Source organism: Convolutriloba macropyga, chromosome 9, assembly GCF_964194025.1.
Source record: "Convolutriloba macropyga chromosome 9, txConMacr16.3, whole genome shotgun sequence".
Classification (NCBI taxonomy): domain Eukaryota; kingdom Metazoa; phylum Xenacoelomorpha; order Acoela; family Convolutidae; genus Convolutriloba; species Convolutriloba macropyga.
In genome coordinates this window covers 30271345-30289839 of record NC_134476.1, presented here as the reverse complement: position 1 = coordinate 30289839, position 18495 = coordinate 30271345, and the positions used below count along the sequence as shown (strand labels likewise).

Genomic DNA, 18495 nt, shown 5'->3' with positions numbered 1-18495 from the left:
AATACAGCTCAGATTCTAATGGACTCAACAATTTTATACTCAAGAAAATACAGTTTGCTATTGTCCCGACTCTTACCTATTTGGTCAATAAATGTTTTGAAAACAGCGTTTTCCCGAGATGCTTAAAGAAAGCCGTAATTATTCCACTGTATAAAAAAGGAGATCCCAAAGTTGCAGAAAATTACAGACCGATCACTTTGCTGCCAACAATAGGAAAACTGATTGAGAAATTGTTTCAGTAAAGAATGCTACATTTTTTGGAAAAATTCAAACTTCTAAACAAAAATCAATTTGGGTTTAGGCCAAAAATGTGCACTGTTGAAGCCTGGGTATCTTTTATTGAGAGCGTCAGGCAAGATTGTGAGGATGGCACTACAGAAACTAAAGCTGTGTTCATTGATCTCAAAAAAGCATTTGATACAGTTAAACATAGTATTCTTTTAGACAAATTAAACAACTTGGGATTGAGGGGTCACATGCAAAGTTTTTTGAAATCTTATCTGAGCAAAAAGCAGCAGTGTGTAAATTCAAGAAATGTATACTCCAATTTTGCAGAAGTCGATTATGGTGTACCACAAGGGTCAGTACTTGGATCACTTCTTTTTCTTGTGTATATAAACGCCATAGATGATTACTGCAGTCAGAACAGTTTGACCTTATACGCTGACGATACTGTTGTTAAACAAAAAAGGGAATCAACAACTGAAGTTTTCAGCCAATCTTTGAACCTGGTTAGTGATTACTTCATAAAAAACAAACTGACTATGAACTACGAAAGAACCTGTTTTATGAACATAAAAGCCAGACGAGAAAATTCAAAGCAACAAATAATGATGAAAGAGATAAACCTAACACAGAGATCATCCTTGAAATACTTAGGTATAGTATTGGATGGCAATCTGAATTTCGGCGATCATATTAAAAACCTTTGCTCAAAACTGAACAAATTCTCAGGACTTTTTTTAACCGGCTCAGATCGATTTTAACTGTTAAACAAATTTTAATAACATATAAAGTTTACGTCCTGCTTGTTTTGAGCTATGGCGTACTAGTCTACGGAACAAGTAACAAAACATTGATTTTGCCACTTGAGTCGAAAATAAAACAAATTACACGAATTATTTTTAATAAACCTAAATCAACCTCCACTGGCCTGGAACGCGAATCAAATCACATTTATTTGATTAGAGTCATGCACCTTTTTGAACTGTTGAAAAAATTAGCTGAAATTTTGAGAGCAGAATGCCATATTGATTGTCTCAAAAATGTAATTACTGGAACAGAAATTGAAACACTGTAAGCAAAAAGAATCCAATCAAAGCAACTTAAAACTGCAAACAAAAGCAGCGGCCTAAGTCCTAAAATATTAGGAGTAAGAATACGAAAATTTCTTAACTTCATTTTAAAATATTATCCTTATTTTGTTTTAGAAGTGCAACATCTGAGTGCAAGAGAACTTAAGAAATTCTTATCTAGTTTCAGTGACAATTTTTTCGTAGACAACTTAGAACTGTTTGCTCTGTTTTTTTAACAAAAACTCCACAGATCTCATCAAATTCAGAATAAGGTTTTGAGTTTTCCTCCTATTTTCTCTTATCATGATACGCCACGCATTCACACCTTCATCATAGTAATGGTACTGGTCATCGCTAGACTAGGAACTTTTGGACCTATTGATGACCTGTCGAGTAGATTTGCTATTTTGGAACATAATTTATACCATATGTGTTGCAAACAAGTGTACATCCTACTCGAGAACAATTTATTATAGTTCACCAGCTCATGGAAAGTCTTTTTCCGGCTTTAGGACAATCAACTTCTGTAGCAACGACAAACTTCTGACAATTGCCTTTCAAACTGATCAGTCTCTATTTACGGCTTGAGTTAGAGGTGGATCTGTGAGGCCTTTTGTCCAAATAATCGGACGCGCATTCGGTTCTTTACATCATAACTTGTTCCATTTTGTCAGTATTTCCGATGCTACAGTTCTTCCGACCGGACTATGATGAAACAGTATGAGTCCTAAGTTTTTTTTGTAAACCTAAAAGACTGTTTAGCAAATCTGAGTGCCTTCTGCGAGGTGAAACTAATGATCAAGTTTGCATACCAGTCAACCAACGTTCAATGGCTCATATTATAATGAGATTCTATCTAATATCTGAGTTTAGTACGACGTAGCACTTTCATAAAAAGTAGTCATTCAGTTTCACTGTTGTGGATGGAAGAGCAATTTAACATTTTTACTTCAGTTGTAAAGTTTTGCAGTTACGCACTTTTGTTTCACTCGCTTTTTAAAGTTCCCAGCTCGGCGTTAAGAATCCTTGTTTGTCGATCAGAGTAAAATAAAGGAGAGTAGTCCTAGTCCAAACGTAATGTCAAATTGGCAAATAGTTGCAAATTTTTCGCGATTAAGGTCAAATTTGCAAATATTTGCAAATTTTGACTGTTGAGGGTCAAATTTGCAAATTTTTTGCAAACCAAGGCGACAATTGCAAATATTTGCAAATTCGTAAAGTGATAAAAACAACCCGTTGCTGCACCCAGCGTTACTTCATGACACTGCACCCAGCGCTAGATAAAGTTCAGGTAAATTTACCTTAAAAACAACTTAACCCATCTCAATTGTTAAAGTTGATATGAAACATTCTGTTTAGGCCCGAGATAAAAATTGGTTTAAGGCGAAAAAAATTTGGGACCCAAATTTTCAGTTTTTAGATGTGTGTTACCCTCAGTAGGAGTGCTGTTTTGCTATTGCACGCTTTTTAAATGGATTGGAAGGCTAAAAAAAGTGACACTTAACCAATTTCGAAATATACACATTTAGTCAACAAAAACGTTTTTTATTGCTACCCAAAACGTAATGCCTACTTTTCTGCCTCCCTTACGTTTATATCCAGTTCAACGCACTACCGTCAATTTGTTTTCACGGTACTTGAACACTTTTTATCTTTCAATGTGACTCGGGTCAGAGAAAAGTCTTATTTCAAGAGAGAAAAACTGTAAAAAAACATTATAAACACCAAGCTGTATGTCTCTGGAAGCTTTAATATAACATCTTTTGGTGCCCACTCAACTAGTCACCCTTGGCATAGGCAAAATAAGTTAAAAAAACAACACTTGAATATTTTTTCTGCAAACCGGTGTTTCAAAAAAAATATCGCCGTTAAAGTACATATGGAACTTTCTGTTTAGGCCCGCAAAAAAATGGTTTGAGGTGAAAAAAATTTGGGACCCCAATTTTCAGTTTTTAGCTGTGTGTTTCTCTCAGTAGGAATGCTGTTTTGCTATAGCACGCTTTTTAGATGGATTGGAAGGCTAACAAAATTGACACTTTACCATTTTCGAAATTTACACATTTAGTCAACAAAAACGATTTTTTATTGCTACCCAAAATGTAATTCCTAGTTTTCTGCCTCCTTACGTTTACATCCAGTTCAACGCACTACTGTCAATTTGTTTTTACGGTACTTGAACACTTTTTATCTTTCAATGTGACTCGGGTCAGAGTAAAGTCTTATTTCAAGAGAGAAAAATTGTAAAAAATCATTATAAACACCAAGCTGTAGGTCTCTGGAAGCTTTGATATAACATCTTTTGGTGCCCACTCAACTAGAAAAGGAGGTAGAAAAAGTGTGCAAAAAGTAAAGAATTTGTACACTTCATAATTGAATGAAAAAGCACTACGTTCGATCAACGACCGCTAAGAATTTATAGAGCAGGACACCAAGTCAGCCGAGCGGAACAACAGGATCCAGAAAAGGAAGACTCAGTCAAGAATTCGTCTGAACAAATATCAATCGTCAAAACAACCAACATCAGATCAATCGGATACTTTAAAACGCAATATTCAAAAATAAAAAAAGACTCCCAAAACCCAACGATACCCCAAGAGCAAAAAGGACGAAAAACAAGATTACAAAGAAATCAATGGTAATGAATTAACCAGTGCCAGATCTATGTTAGATAAGCGGTAACTACAGTTGACAAATCAAAAGATTCTCCTAATTTTCTTACATAATTTGCATTGAATGCGTTGAATTTAGAAACGAAAATTCAATGCATTCGAGAGAAAATTATTTAAGAAATTTTCGGTGAAATTTCCAAATTTTTAACGGTAGTTAGCGCTTATCGTACATAATTATGCGTTTTTAAGCGTAGATTTGTGTTGAATTTAGCGTAGACCTTACTGATTTCTGCGTTCAATTTAGCGTTGATCAGAAATTCAACGCGTAGACCTCTGCTTATGATACTCAAACCACTCGCCTCTTGCATGCTTGTCGACTCTTGTACCACTGTAACACAGTACTTTAGTTTTCTTAAGAACAACACTCTTTAAAAAACGGACTCTAACATCACATTGCACATAAGTTCTAAGAGCTGATCTTAAATAATTCTGCAGTTTCTTTTCTAAGCGTAGATTTTAATTAAATTTGCGTTTCTAAGCGTAGTTCTTACTTCAGTACTTATCAGTTGCATTTGGCCAAACCTTACCAAAACCCCATCCCCCACGTAAAAATTAAACCCCCTCTAACTACTGCCAACCCCCACTCACCTCACACACACACAAACACACACACACACACACACAAACACACACACATACACACACACCAACACAGTCCTCCTCAAATCAGCGCTAACTAAAAAACAAAAAACGTAAGATCAAAGCTTTGGAGCGCTAAATTATGCAAGATCAACGCTTAATTCAACTCAAATTTATGTAAGATCTCTGCTAAATTAAACTCAATCTGATGTAAGATCTACGCTACCTTCAACGCGAAATTAGGTAAAATATACACCAAACTCAAGGCAAAATTATGTAAGATCTACGCTTAAAGTCGCAAAATTATTCAAGATTGGCGTTAGATTCGTCAAAATTATGTAAGATCTACACTAAAGTCAACGCAAAATTATGTAGGAACTACTCTAAACTGAACGCAAAATTATCTAAGATCTTCTCTAATTTCAACGCAAAGTTTTGTATGATCTACGCTATTTTCGACGCAAATTATGTAAATTTTACGCTAATTTCAACTGAAAATTATCTAAGATTTACGTTTCAAAACGCAAAATTATGTAAGATTGGCGGTGATTGTGTTGAATATATGTAAGACATACGCTCAACTCAACGCAAAGTTTTGTAAGAACTACAGCAAAACTAATCGCAAATTTATTTAAAATCCTTGATTGAAAATGCCAAATCATGTATGATTGGTTTTGGACGCGTTGTATCTAGGTAAGTTCTACCCTAAATGCAACTAAAAAATATATAGTATCAAAGCTTAATTCAACGCAGAATTATGTAAGATATTTGTGGTGAATTTTTCTACTCGTCAACACTAGCCATCGCTTATCTTTCATAAATTTTCTTTCCCAAGCGCAGATCGTACATAACTTTGGTTGAATTTAGCGTATATTTTACATAACTTTGCGTTCAGTTTAAGTTTAACGTAGTTCCTAAAAATAATGCGTTGAGTTTGGCGTAGATCTTACACAAATTCAAGACATTCACCGCCATTCTTACATCAGTTTGCGTTCAACTTGACAAAAAGTGAAGTGATTGCGTGATCTGACAAAAATTCATCGCATAAATCTCTACCTATGAAGCTCGAACCACTGACCTCGTTCGCGTTTTTCGACTCTTTTACCACTATGCCATAGTATCTAAATTTCCTAGAGAACAGCGCTTTTCAAGAATAGGTGTGTACAATCACGTTGCAAATAATTTTGTTGTTTCTATGCGCAGAGCTTGCACTATTTTTGCGGTTTCTATCCGTAATTTTCAATTAATTTTCCACTTCCAGGTGTATTCCTTATAAATTTTCAGTACTGATTTGTTGCATTTAAAACAATTTTGGGTTTCCATAGACAATTGTTGGGTTTCATTAAATTTAAATTTATCTGTTTTAAGTAACTTTTCATTGCAACTAACATGATTTTGACAAGAAATTGCTTTTGAAGCTCTAAAATCTCTAACCGAACACAAGTCCTAATCCCCACGTAACAAGCTACCCCCCTCCCCTTCTCTATTGACAAACCTCATCCCCCACTCGCCTCGCACTTACACGCACTCAAAAATCACTTTCAATGCACCTAACATCAACTTGTCAGAAAATTACTTTTGAGACTCTAAAATCAGCAACCTGACCCTATCCCCCACCTTCCCAAATAAATAACTCCCCTCTATTACCTGTCGCCACCCCCACCGACCTAACATACACAATCCCATGCGTAGTCCCCCCCCCCCAAAAAAAATATATAAAATCAACGCTAAATCAAAAGGAACAATATGGAAGATCTAGGCTTTGCAACGCTGTTTCATATAAGATCAACGGTTAATTTAACGCAAAATTTTGTAAATTCTACGATAAATTAAACGAAAAATTATGCAAGATCTACGCCAATAATTGCAATATTTTATAAAATGGGCGGTGAATGCCTTAAATTCATGCAAGATCTACAGTGAAGTTCAACGCAAAATTATGTAAGCTAAATTTAACAAAAAATTATGTAAGATCTAGGCTTATAAACGCAAATTTATGTAAGATTGGCGGTGAATGCCTTATATTTCTGCAAGATCTACACTGAAATCCATCGCAAAATGTAGTAAGATCTACGCTAAAGTCAACGCAAAATTATGTAAGATGTACGCTAAAAAACTGGAAATTATGTAAGAGTAGCTGTGAATGCATTGAATCTATTTAAGATCTACGCTTGCGCGTAGATCTTACATAAATTCAGCGCAATCACTGCCAATCTTACCTATTTATGCGTTTTTAGCGTTGACACCTCGGTCAGAGAAACACAGTGTTAGATCTGGAAGATTTGAGTGAGTGTTGACGCAATAATATCTGAGTTAGTGTTGACGCATTTCACACTCCAAAGTATAATTAGTGTTAAAATTGTCCTAAGTGTCCTTCATCCAATAGTCAACATTTTCTTGATTATGGGTGATAGCGTTTCATGGTCACGATCGTCGAACGAGAACCTATGGGAGCTAAAGTCAGGCACATCTTGCCAATATGATCAAATAACTACGAATTGGACCAATTTTTGCAGTAACACTTGCAATGTCTATTTATAATCACTCTTTGTATATAATCATGTGGTATATAATCACTCAATGTGGTATGTAAACCCTCTTTATTAATTTTGAGTCTATGGTTGAGGTGCCATCCGGAAGTGAGGTTGAGGTGCCATCCGGAAGTGACCAGGTTAAGGTGCCATCCGGAAGTGACCTCTGATCAGACCGTGCCAGACAAAAGTAACCTCTTATCAGACCATCGCAGACCAAAGTATCCTCTGATCAGACTAAAGTGCGCTCGAAACACCGTGTGCGCTCGAAATGCGCCCAAAACTGTCTCTGATCAGACCTTTCCAGACGGAAAGGACCTCTGATCAGACCAAGTTCAGACCATTGGCTAGACAATTGTGCGACCATGGCCCAGACCAAACCCAGACCATCATCCAGACTATTGTGCGCTCTAAATCACTTCTGATCCGACTATTGTGCGCTCAAAAGTAACTTCTGATCAGACTATTGTGCGCTCGAAATCACCTCTGATCAAACTCAATTGCGCGTGAAATAGTCTGCTTAGTGAATGGTTTTCACTATGAACAAATTTTGGTATATTAAATTCATTTCATAAAAATTGATGTTTGCGTTATTAAATTAATCTAAAAAAGACCACTCTAAAAGAATTTTTGCTTTAAAAAAAGAAAACCCAACTGCTAAGAAAAAATTATACCATTAGTGCATATTTCGAACTCAATGGATGAATTTAGACTGCTTTCCATATAAAACGTCGTGTTATACAGTTAATCAAAATTTTATTGTGAGGGACTGCCTTTTTCTATCAGCTGAACCCCTTTGGTTCTGATCAAAGGCATCAGACTCTAGATATGTCTGTGATCAGAATGCTGCTTTTTGTTGCCTCTTGGCAGAGCCAACATCTCTCGGTAAAAAAAAAACAAAAATCAAAAAAAAAAATCAGCCCCAAATGGTCTCTGATCAGAAGAATGTGCGCTTGAATCCGCCTCTGATCAGACAATTCCCATCCTGAAGTGACCTCTGATCATACCATCCCCAGACCGAAGTGACCTCTGATCATACCATACCAAGACCGAAGTGACCTCTGATCATACCATACCAAGACCGAAGTGACCTCTGATCATACCATACCAAGACCGAAGTGACCTCTGATCATCCTATTGTGCGCTCGAACCAAATCCCAGTCCCTGTAATTTTGGTCTCCGGGAACACACCGTGTGCGTTGGACTTGGTCTGACAGAGGTCACTTCCAGATGGCACCTCAACCTGGGGTATATAATCACTCAATGTGGTATGTAACCACTCTTTATTAATTGTGAGTCTATGAAAAGATCTAGACAAAAACATTCATTTACACGCTCTCTAATATGTGTCATAACACACTGAATGCTGTTCTAATTTACTGGAAAAACAAATATAACATTTGCACATACTTTGAAGCCTCCACCTTTAATATCAACGTTTCTTATACTAATTTTTGGACCAGTCATAAATCATTTCAAGCCATAGGCAATAAATAATTAAAAATTTTATGGTTCTTTATAGTTCAAAATATTGACAGTAACTAATAGACATTTAGAGCTTGAAATGGAGAAATAGCAAGCATATAAACACACTAAACAGAACGAGGTACATAAAGTTTAATAAATGCATATTTATAGTTGATAAGAAATCCATCTGAGCATTTTTGAAACAAAAATAAGTCATTTTATGAAACCACCTGTTATTTGACAGAAAAACAATGGTTATTTAAAATAAAGCTGCTGTGCAATAGAAAGTTAATAATCAAGCTAATCGACAAAAATGGAACATACATTATATGTCAACATTTTGAAAACTGTACTGTCTAAATAGCAATCTATGCTCAGTCAAAGTCAGTCTGTGAGTCAATGTGAGGTAAATGGGAAATGCTTTCTTCCTCTCCCTTAAGTTCCGGGCCATGGCAATAACATAATAACGCAACTCTGATCAGTGTAGTACAGCAAAGAGTTAATTGAGAATTAAACGATCACTATATGTCATCATCTCTGAAATATCTCTGTGCATTACAGTGATCATGTTTTAGTATCATAGACTGTGATTATGCTGTGATTATGTGATATTTTTTTCCAGATCACACAGTAAAATCACAGAAGAAACGGGTTGGAAAAAGAGTCAAACGACAATCTAATTGATTTGAGAATGATATAAAATGTGAGGGAGAGAAAGAAATGATATCCTATTTTATTTTTCCTTTTAGGAAAAAAAATTAACAGTTGAACGCATAAGCAATGAGCTCCAGACATAAATCTTTTCATGAAACGTATAATTTGAGACGCTCACATTTTTAATTCTACTTCAAGTTCTTTTTACTTTCGGCGCTCCAAACCAGTCGTGTGTTGTCACTTTTCGTGAAACCTCCATCGGGCGAAGGAGATGGCGAGGGATTTGCCTCGGCAACCTTCACCTGGGTTCCAGCGCCACCTGCCGGTCCAGTCTTGCTTCTCTGGTTCTTAGCTCGGTTGACGAAGGCGACGCAGCGTTCGATTCCAAGCAAGACTGTGCACATGAGGGTTGCGAGAGACCAGTAACTTCCATTGTGGAACTTGTCGATCTTTGTGACCTGGCCTTCCCTCCATGAGAAAGTGATCTGGGTGAAGCCAGTCTGGTCGTGGGAGGCCTGCGACACCTATAAATACAAAGAAAGAATTTTAAACAATGCTAAATAACTGTGCGGTCCATTTGAATTTCAAAAATGATATCTGGGTTAAGAAATTGAGCCTTAACTTACCATTATGTTACTATGATTTAATACAGAACATAACGCCACAAAACGTACGTTTTTATTGAGTAAAATAACACGAAATTTTCAACATCCTCCACGGTACGTGCTTTAAGATCAGCGTTGCTAACGGACAAAAAAGTTCAAATTGGCTTTGAAAAAAGCGTAATTATGACAACTAATGTTGAACAAGCATAAAAATTTACTTTGACACTTTTTGGCACTTTGGCAGTCACTTTGGCAACATTCTTTCCAATCTGCATCGCTATAGCCTCTTTCTTGTACACGTTTACGATACTCACAATCTGTTGACACCGAATCAGTTAACGGTGATTATTGCAGAATACTCAATGGAAGAAAAGTTTTTATAAGATTTACTATAAACTTCTATATCGACGCACATGCGGAGGTTTTATGCGTTTAAATGTATACGACCTGGGAACATGAATGAACAAATGAAAATCTGGTCATGCAAAACTATGAACGCATAAAGTCTGGGCGCAGAAAATGCTAAAGGCGCTAATTTTTGAATATAGGGACCCTTTGGCGTATGCAGTTATTGCAAATTTAAAAAACGCCAAAAACAAATGAGTTCATTGTTGATTCAGCACTCTTACACACTCAAATGAAAATGTTCTACGTAAAAAATCAAAACTCACTTGAATACAAAATGGCAAAGCACCAAACGAACAAAAAATTGCGTCCAACATTTTGCCTTTTTGCGGAAAATTTTCTTCTAGAGTTATAGAAAGCTACTAAAGTTGCAAAAATTACGCTTTACCAACTAGATGGATAGGACCTTTATCAACCAAAATTTTTGTTGACCACATTTAATTATACATAAAAGTACCAGCTACCGAAGCCGAACATCTCAAGGTATTTATGCATGAAATGAACACATTATAAAAATATTGGGTAAAAATCATCTATAATATTGAGGGGATAAGTCAAGAAATGAACTAAAGAAAGTCTGGACGTAGTCAGTGTTCTCCTCGTGAAGAACGCACAAGAAGTTTTAAGCTAAAAAACTGAATATAGGCATTTTTGAACACAATAATGAGCAACATTCTGGTGAACCCACGAATGTCTGGACATACTGAGTTTTGAATGCACAAAATATACAAAAAAATGAACGTATCAAAATCAGGACAAAGGCACTTTCGGACGAACAAAAGAACGCAATAAATATTATGAACGCACGAAAGCCTCGAGGTAACTACTATTGAACGCACAATGAATGTACGAAAGTATGAAAACTCTCTCTTTTGAACGCACGAAGAACACACAAAAAATTTAATAGCACGAAAGTCTGGTTATATGGTTTTATATTTAGTATGTTTTGGTCGTAGGCAGGCTCTCTCTGGGACAGCCTGGGACCTCGCCTTGCGTCGTTTGCTGCACACGTTTACATTATCTATTTTCCTTGATCTGTAGACAAATCAATTCGATATACTTAACAAAAATTCATAATATTGATTATTTGGCTAAAAATCCACAGCAATACTAATTTTGAGTTTTTTAGACAATATGTGGATTGGACTTAAGAAATTGTTATACAAGATTGCTCGCGCATTTTTTAGCATTTTTAAAGGATTTTTGCAAGAAATTTAAAAGTAATATAGGGGGCAATCGACTACACATATAAAAAAATTTGGGTTGAGAAATTAGTAGTTTCTCCGTCATTGTTGTCTACTTTTGCCTCATCAATTTTAATGGTGGGAAAGTTGATGTACAGTAAAAAACAAATAGGATAAAATTTTATTATTGATATAAGAAACCCCCAAAAATTAGGAAACAGTTTTGGCTCAAAAAGAAATCCAAAAAACAGCCCCATTTGCAGTAATTTGCTTGATTCGCTACGCAGTCTCAAATCAATTTTTCTTAATTACATGTTGGATTTTATGTAATTTAGCCTAACTTCTTGATTTCTCAATTTGTGAGCGATAACAGTATGTAGAGTCTTCCAAGACCAATTGTGTAGTTAATTTAAAAAAATTGCAAAAAAAATCCTCACGTGAATGGAGTTACAGTCTGGTCCACAGTTCGGAAAATTTAAACTTATTTGCAAATTTTGCGTTAAATTGGCACAATATGAGTGAAAACAATTCTTTGACTAATATCTTTTTCTTCGCTAAAGCTTCTCAGGTTTCTGTAATAAGGTGAAAGATAATCTAAAAAAGTAAACCTTCAATTTTTTCAAACAGCTTTGGACGTACTAGGGACATTGTGATCAGCCACTAATTGATGACCCTCAGTTTCATACCATTTTGATCGTTTTGAGTTATTAGCCTGCTATAATTGTTGACGTTTATATGATGCGTTTTTCATTTACACAAATTATAGGCATTGCTTTCATGATTTTGCTGGTAATATATATTGAGATATGTTAGTGAAATAAATTTTGGCCAAATTTGGACTCCCGTTCCGTAGATACTGTGTATATCAGTACTATTTTTTAAAGAAATTGCGTACTGTGTTATTTATACATTTTTGCAATTGAATTTGACAATTGAAACTCGCACACAATTTAGCTGAAAATTGGCCAAACTTTTGATACCAAAAAAAGCAGAAACCGAAATATTTCTTGTGCGAGTAATCGTATCAAAAGGTTGCTTTTAATAATGATTATTCGGCAATTTTTATGCATTGACAAAATGTCCCCACTACGACTTGTCTTTTAAATTTAATCGTGATACATCTGGTGAAGGAATGCAACATCGCCAACTGTTTAGCAACTTTGGCATTGCGAGAAGAATTAAATAGGCGAAGCTATCATATTAAATTTTTCACAAGCATTAATACAATTTTGCTGGACTCGAAAATTTCTTGATGTTAAATCTATATTCAAAAAAAAGGGTGAAGTCGTAAGACAGTTCTTCTGAGGTAAAAACAAGAGAGCCAGGTAACATAACCGGCCTATTTATTTACGGACAACAATTTGGAAATAAATGTTTGCGCTGGATAAAGAAATCTTACAATTTTTTTTCCATTTTTTTTCTTATTTCTTTTCTAACGATAATCAGTTCAAGATCTAAATGGAGAGAAGAACTAAATAGGCAAAGCTATCATGGTAAATTTTTCACAAGCATTAATACAATTTTGGTGGACTCTAAAATGGAAATCCGGTCAATGAAAACTATGAACGGATAAAGTGTGGGCGCAGAAAATGCTATAGGCACTATCTTCTGAATATAAGGACCCTTGAGCGTACGCAGTTACTGCAAATTTGAAAAACGCCAAAAACATATGAGTTCATTGTCGATTCAGCACTCTTACTAGAGTACGCACTCAAATGAAAATATTTTACGTAAAAAACCAATACTCACATTAATACAATATGCAAAGCACCAAACGCACAAGAAGTTGCATCCAACAATTTGCCTTCTTGCGGACAATTTTCAGAAAGCTGATGAAGTTGCAAAAAAATACGCTTTACTGACTAGATGGATAGGACCTTTTTCAACTAAAATGTTTGTTGACCACATTTAATTATACATAGAAGTACCTCACGTATACATAAAAGAACTCAAGGAAGTCTGGACGTAGTCAGTTTGCTCCTCATGGAAAACGCACAAGACGTTTTGAGCTCAAAAAAATGGATATAGGCACTTCTGAACACAAGAATAAGCAATAGTCTGGTGACTGCACGAATGTCTGGTCACACTGAGTTTTGAACGCACAAAAAATACAAAAAAATGAACGTATCAAAATCAGGACAAAGGCACTTTCGGACGAACAAAAGAACGCAATAAATATTATTAACGCACGAAAGCCTCGAGGTAACTACTATTGAACGCACAATGAATGTACGAAAGTATGAAAACTCTCTCTTTTGAACGCACGAAGAACACACAAAAATATTAATAGCACGACAGTCTGGTTATATGGTTTTATATTTAGTATGTTTTGGTCATAGGCAGGCTCTCTCTGGGACAGCCTGGATATGTTCAGCTTCGTCTGAGACCTCAGCTTATGTCGCATGATGTACACAATTACATTATCTATTTTCCTCGATCTGTAGACAAATCAGTTCGATATACTTAACAAAAATTCATAATATTGATTATTTGGCTAAAATTCCACAGCAATACAAAATTTGAATTTTTTAGACAATATGTAGATTGGTTATACAAGATTTGTTCGCGCATTTTTTAAGGAATTTTGCAAGAAATTTTAAAAGTTTTTTAAGGGAACAATCGGCTACACAACTAAAAAAAATTGGGTTGAGCAATTTGTGGATTCTCCGTAATTGTTGTTTACTTTTGCCACATCAATTTTAATGGTGGGAAAAGTTGATGTACAGTACAAAACAAATAGGATAAAATTTTATTATTGATATAAGGAACACCAAAAATTAGGAAACAGTTTTGGCTCAAAAAGAAACCCAATAAACAGCCACATTTGCAGTAAGTTGCTTGATTCGGTACGCAGTCTCAAAACAATTTCTCTTTTTTACCTCTTGGATTTTACCTAATTTAGCCTAATTTCTTGATTTCTCAATTTGTGAGCTATAACAGTAAGTAGAGTCTTCTAAGGCCAAATGTAATCTTTAATTTAGAAATTTGCAAAAAAAATCCACACATGAATGGAATTACAGTCTGGTCCACAGTTTGGAAATTTTTAACTTTTTCGTAAAATTTTGCGTTAAATTGGCAAGATATAAAGATAAAGAAATCTTGAACTGATAAATTAATATCTTTTTCTTCGCTAAACCTTCTTAGGTTTCTGTAATAGGATGAAAGATAATTTTATAAAAGGTAAACCTTCAATTCATTCAAACAGTTTTGGACGTACTAGGGACGATGTGTTCAGCCACTATTCATTTACACAAATAGCATTTTGATCGTTTTGAGTTATTAGCCTGCTATAGTTGTTGACGTGTATCTGATTGTGCGTTTTTCATTTACACAAATTATAGGGTTTGCTTGCATGATTTTCCTGGTAGTATCTACTGAGAAATGTTAGTGAAAGAAAATTTTGACCAAATTTGGACTATCGTACCTTAGCAACAGGGTATGTCAGTACTGTTTTATTAAAGAATATGTGTTCTGTGTTATTTATACATTTTTGCCTAATTTAGCCTAACTTCTTGATTTTTCAATTTGTGAGCGATAACAGTATGTAGTGTCTTCTAAGACCAATTGTGATAGTTAATTTAAAAAATTGGAAAAAAAATCCTCACGTGAATGGAGTTACAGTCTGATCCACAGTTCGGAAAATTTTAAATTATTCGCAAATTTTGCGTTAAATTGGCACAAAATGAGTGAAAACAATTCTTTGACTAATATCTTTTTCTTCGCTAAAGCTTCTCAGGTTTCTGTAATAAGGTGAAAGACAATTTAAAAAAAGTAAACCATCAATTCTTTTACACAGCTTTGGACGTACTAGGGACATTGTGATCAGTCACTATTTGATTACCCTCAGTTTCATAACATTTTGATCATTTTGAGTTATTAGCCTGCTATAATTGTTGACGTTTATATGATGCGTTTTTCATTTACACAAATTATAGGCATTGCTTTCATGATTTTGCTGGTAATATATACTGAGAAATTTAAGTGAAGTAAATTTTGGCCAAATTTGGACTCCCGTTCCGTAGATACAGTGTATTTCAGTGATATTTTTAAAGAAATTGCGTACTGTGTTATTTATTCAATTTTGCAATTGAATTTGACAATTGAAACTCACAAACAATTTAGATGAAAATTGGTCAAACTTTTGATACCAAAAAAAGCAGAAACCGAAATATTTCTTGTGCGAATAATCGTATCAAAAGGTTGCTTTTATAAACGATTATTCGGCAATTTTTATGCATTGACAAAAAGTCCCCATAACGACATGTCTTTTAAAATTAATCTTAATACATCCTTTGAAGACACGTCACCTGGCTGAAACATTCTTAAACATCGGTCAAATTAAATTTTTTATACAACAAACCACAAAAACTAGGAGCAAAAGTTTTGAACATTTCAGATTTTCTTTGTTTATATGATGAAGAACTGTACCTCATGAGATCTTGAACTGTAGAAATTATGCCTTTTGAAGATTTTTTTTAATTGTTTGTGGGTTTATAATTTCTGATCAGAACATATAGGATCTGATAACTGAACTGAAAACTTTCAGGATAAAGATAAGGTATCCAAAAGTTGCAATAGCGCTGCATGGTCATCAGCCAACAATAGAAACTTAAAGCAAAGCGATTCCAACATCTCTAACTTCTAAGATCTTATCTTAACCTTCCAGTAGATCGTATAAGATGGGTTGTATAAAGAACTAAGCTAATAAGTGTATTGCAGCATATTGAATAACATCAGGCGTAGTTATGCGTTTTGTCCACAAGATTTGACGTAAAATTTCCCAAAGTTACCACAGCCACTGTTTCGGGAGAAATTCAATTAATTATTTATAATGGAAAAATTAAAGTGATTGGCAACTTGACTTAAAAGCTGCTCAAATTTTTTTGTCAACAAAAAAGCACATCGTGATCATAAAGTTTCAGATGAAAATTCTTTCAATACAGTCTTTCAATACAAAACCTTATGAGCTGATAATTGAAAAACTGATCCAGTAAAAACGCTGACTATTATCTTAACAGTTCATAAAAAATAAAAATTCCCCTAAATTGCAATTTTTAGTGTGTTCTGACATGATCTTAACAATAAACATAATTGGCTTGCATCTCCACATAACTTCCACTTTAAAAGTTGTTATTTCACTCGGGAACACTTATCAAACATTTTAATTGCACCAATTTTTCAGGAAAATCTCATTTGCAAGAGATAACCGTATTACACAATAGTAGTAAAAACACCGCAAAAGAATTTTTCACTTTAACCTCAAATGCGACCAAATACCAATCAATAATTTTCCAATTGCAGCAGCATTTAAAAAAATTAAAAAATTAGGATTGAGTAGTGGTTGAAATTTTCCAACAGCTAAGCAAAAGAATTTATCCACGTCAGACTCGAAAATTTTAAATTGTGCCAGAATCATTAAAGGATCTATGTCATCAATGATGATAAAAATGTGGTGAAAGTTGTGAACAGTTGTAAACAGCTAAGCAAAAATAGTAGGCTATTTTGATAACAAGTTTCAAGTTTCTATGATAAGAAATCTTGCAAAGTAGGCAATTTTCCCAAAATGGCCATAATTAAGGTTTCAGGAAGTAAATTAATTAAATATAATAGAATATAGGATATGATAACTGAAATGAAAACTGTCAGGATCAACATAATATATCTAAAAGGTACAATAGCGCTGCATGGTCATCAGCCAACAATACAAACTTATAGCGAAGCAATTCCAACATCTCTAACTTTTAAGATCTTATCTTAACCTTCCAGTAGATCGTATAAGATGGGTTGTATAAAGAACTAAGCAAATAAGTGTATTGCAGCATATTGATTAACATCAGGCGGAGTTATGCGTTCTGTCCACAAGATTTGACGTAAAATTTCCCAAAGTTACCACAGCCACTGTTTCGGGAGAAAATTAATTAATTATTTATAATGGAAAAATTAAAGTGATTGGCAACTTGACTTAAAAGCAGCTCAAAAATTTTTGTGAACAAAAAAGCACATCGTGATCAAAAGTTTCAGATGACAATTCTTTCAAAACAGGGAGTCTCTTTGATAAATTCCTAAAAAATCTTATGAGCTGATAATTGAAAAAGTGATCCCGTAAAAACGCTGATAATTATCTTAACAGTTCAAAAAAATTAAAAATTCCCCTAAATTGCAATTTTCAATGTGTTCTGACATGATCTTCACAATAAACATAATTGGTTTGCATCTCCTCATAACTTCCACGTTAAAAGTTGTTTTTTCACTCGGAAACATTTATCAAACATTTTAATTGCACAAATTTTTCAGGAAAATCTCATTTGCAAGAGATAACGGTATTACACAATAGTAGTAAAAACACCGCAAAAGAATTTTTCACTTTAACCTCAAATGCGACCAAATTCCAATCAATAATTTTCCAATTGCAGCAGCATTTTAAAAAATTCAAAAACTAAGATTGAGTAGTGGTTGAAATTTTCCAACAGCTAAGCAAAAGAATTTATCCATGTCAGACTCGAAAATTTTAAATTTTGCCAGAATCATTAAAAGATCAATGTCATCAAAGATGATAAAAAAGTGGTGAAAGTTGTGAACAGTTGTAAAGAGCTAAGCAAAAATAGTAGGCTATTTTGAGAAGAAATTTCAAGTTTCAAGATAAGAAATCTTTCAAAGTACGCTATTTTCCCAAAATGGCCAGAGTTAAGGTTTCGGAAATAAATTAATTAACTATAATAGAATATAGGATCTGAAAACTGAAATGAAAACTGTCATGATCAACATAATATATCTAAAAGTTGCTATAGCGCTGTTTGGTCATCAGCCAACAATAAAAATTTATAGCGAAGCGATTCCAACATCTCTAACTTCTAAGATCTTATCTTAACCTTCCAGTAGATCGTATAAGATGGGTTATATACAGAACTAAGCAAATAAATGTATTGCAGCATATTGAATAACATCAGGCGGAGCTATGCGTTCTGTCCACAAGATTTGACGTAAAATTTCCCAAAGTTACCACAGCCACTGTCTCGGGAGAAATTTATTTAATTATTTATAATGGAAAAATTAAAGTGATTGGCAACTTGACTTAAAAGCAGCTCAAAATTTTTTGTGAACAAAAA

At 34.4% G+C, this 18495-nt stretch overlaps 1 protein-coding gene across 2 annotated transcripts in view; it reads right to left on the bottom strand.

Annotated features, from left to right (window-relative positions):
• Window positions 1-9205: 9205 nt before the first annotated feature.
• The window catches only part of LOC142345326 (uncharacterized), a 54009-nt gene continuing 44719 nt past the window's right edge, over window positions 9206-18495 (bottom strand). The window contains exon 6 of one of the 2 annotated variants that reach the window (XM_075397325.1): window positions 9206-9719. In XM_075397325.1, coding sequence (XP_075253440.1) covers window positions 9384-9719 — 336 coding nt within the window. In that variant the 3' untranslated portion in view covers window positions 9206-9383. The remainder of the gene's footprint in view (window positions 9720-18495) is intronic. The other variant, XM_075397324.1, reaches the window with a different exon arrangement.